General features: G+C 47.6%; 1 protein-coding gene across 1 annotated transcript in view; it reads right to left on the bottom strand.

The window, feature by feature from the left end:
- The window catches only part of LOC117948323 (histone deacetylase 6-like), a 3,071-nt gene extending 2,652 nt beyond the window's left edge, over positions 1-419 (bottom strand). The window contains exon 1 of the mRNA XM_034877912.1: positions 179-419. Coding sequence (XP_034733803.1) covers positions 179-217 — 39 coding nt within the window. The 5' untranslated portion in view covers positions 218-419. The remainder of the gene's footprint in view (positions 1-178) is intronic.
- Positions 420-1,148: the final 729 nt, after the last annotated feature.

Raw genomic sequence — 1,148 nt, 5'->3', positions numbered from 1 at the left:
GAGACAGAGACAGAGAAAAAGAGAGAGAGAGAGAGAGAGAGAGAGAGAAAGAGAGAGAGAGAGGGGGAGAGAGAGAGAAAGAGAGAGGGAGAGTTATTTCCTATCACAGACAAACACACAGTGTCACTCTGTGTGTGCGTGCGTGCGTGTGTGAGCGTGTGTGTGTCTGTGTGTGTACCTCCAGTATGAGTAGGACCCGCCCCCCGGCCAGTGACATCAGCAGGTGTGTGAGGTGGGCGTATCCTTCGGGGGTCACGTGATACCCGCCCAGCGGATCCCCCCGAGCTGCATCGAACCCGGCCGACACCAGAACCAGACCCGGGTTAAACTGTGGAGACAGGATCGACCAATCAGACGACTCCGTCAGGTCCAATCAGTGAAATGTGTGGGCCAAGGCCAAGGAAGGAAAGACAGAAAGATAGTACAGTCCTGTAGGACAGTCCTACAAGTAGTAGGACAACATGGGGACAACATGAGGACAACAAGGGGACAGCATGAGGACACATGAGGGCAACATGAAGACAACATGAAGACAACATGAGGGCAACATGAAGACAACATGAAGACAACATGGGGACAACATGAAGACAACATGAAGACAACATGAAGACAACATGAAGACAACATGGGGACAACATGAAGACAACATGAGGACAACATGAAGGCAGCATGAGGACAACATGAAGACAACATGAAGACAACATGGGGACAACATGAAGACAACATGAGGACAACACGAGGGCAACATGAGGACAACATGAGGACAACTTGGGGACAACATGAGGACAACATGGGGACAACATGAAGACAACATGAAGACAACATGAAGACAACATGAGGGCAACATGAAGACAACATGAAGACAACATGAAGACAACATGGGGACAACAGGAAGACAACATAAAGACAACATGAAGACAACATGAGGACAACATGAGGACAACATGAAGACAACATGAAGACAACATGGGGACAACATGAAGACAACATGAAGATAACATGAAGACAACATGAGGACAACATGGGGACAACAGGAAGACAACATGAAAACAACATGAGGGCAACATGAAGACAACATGAAGACAACATGAAGACAACATGGGGACAACATGAAGACAACATGAAGATAACATGAAGACAACATGAGG

The sequence above is a fragment of the Etheostoma cragini genome, chromosome 7, assembly GCF_013103735.1.
Source record: "Etheostoma cragini isolate CJK2018 chromosome 7, CSU_Ecrag_1.0, whole genome shotgun sequence".
NCBI classification, from domain to species: domain Eukaryota; kingdom Metazoa; phylum Chordata; class Actinopteri; order Perciformes; family Percidae; genus Etheostoma; species Etheostoma cragini.
This window is presented reverse-complemented; position numbering and strand designations above follow the sequence as displayed.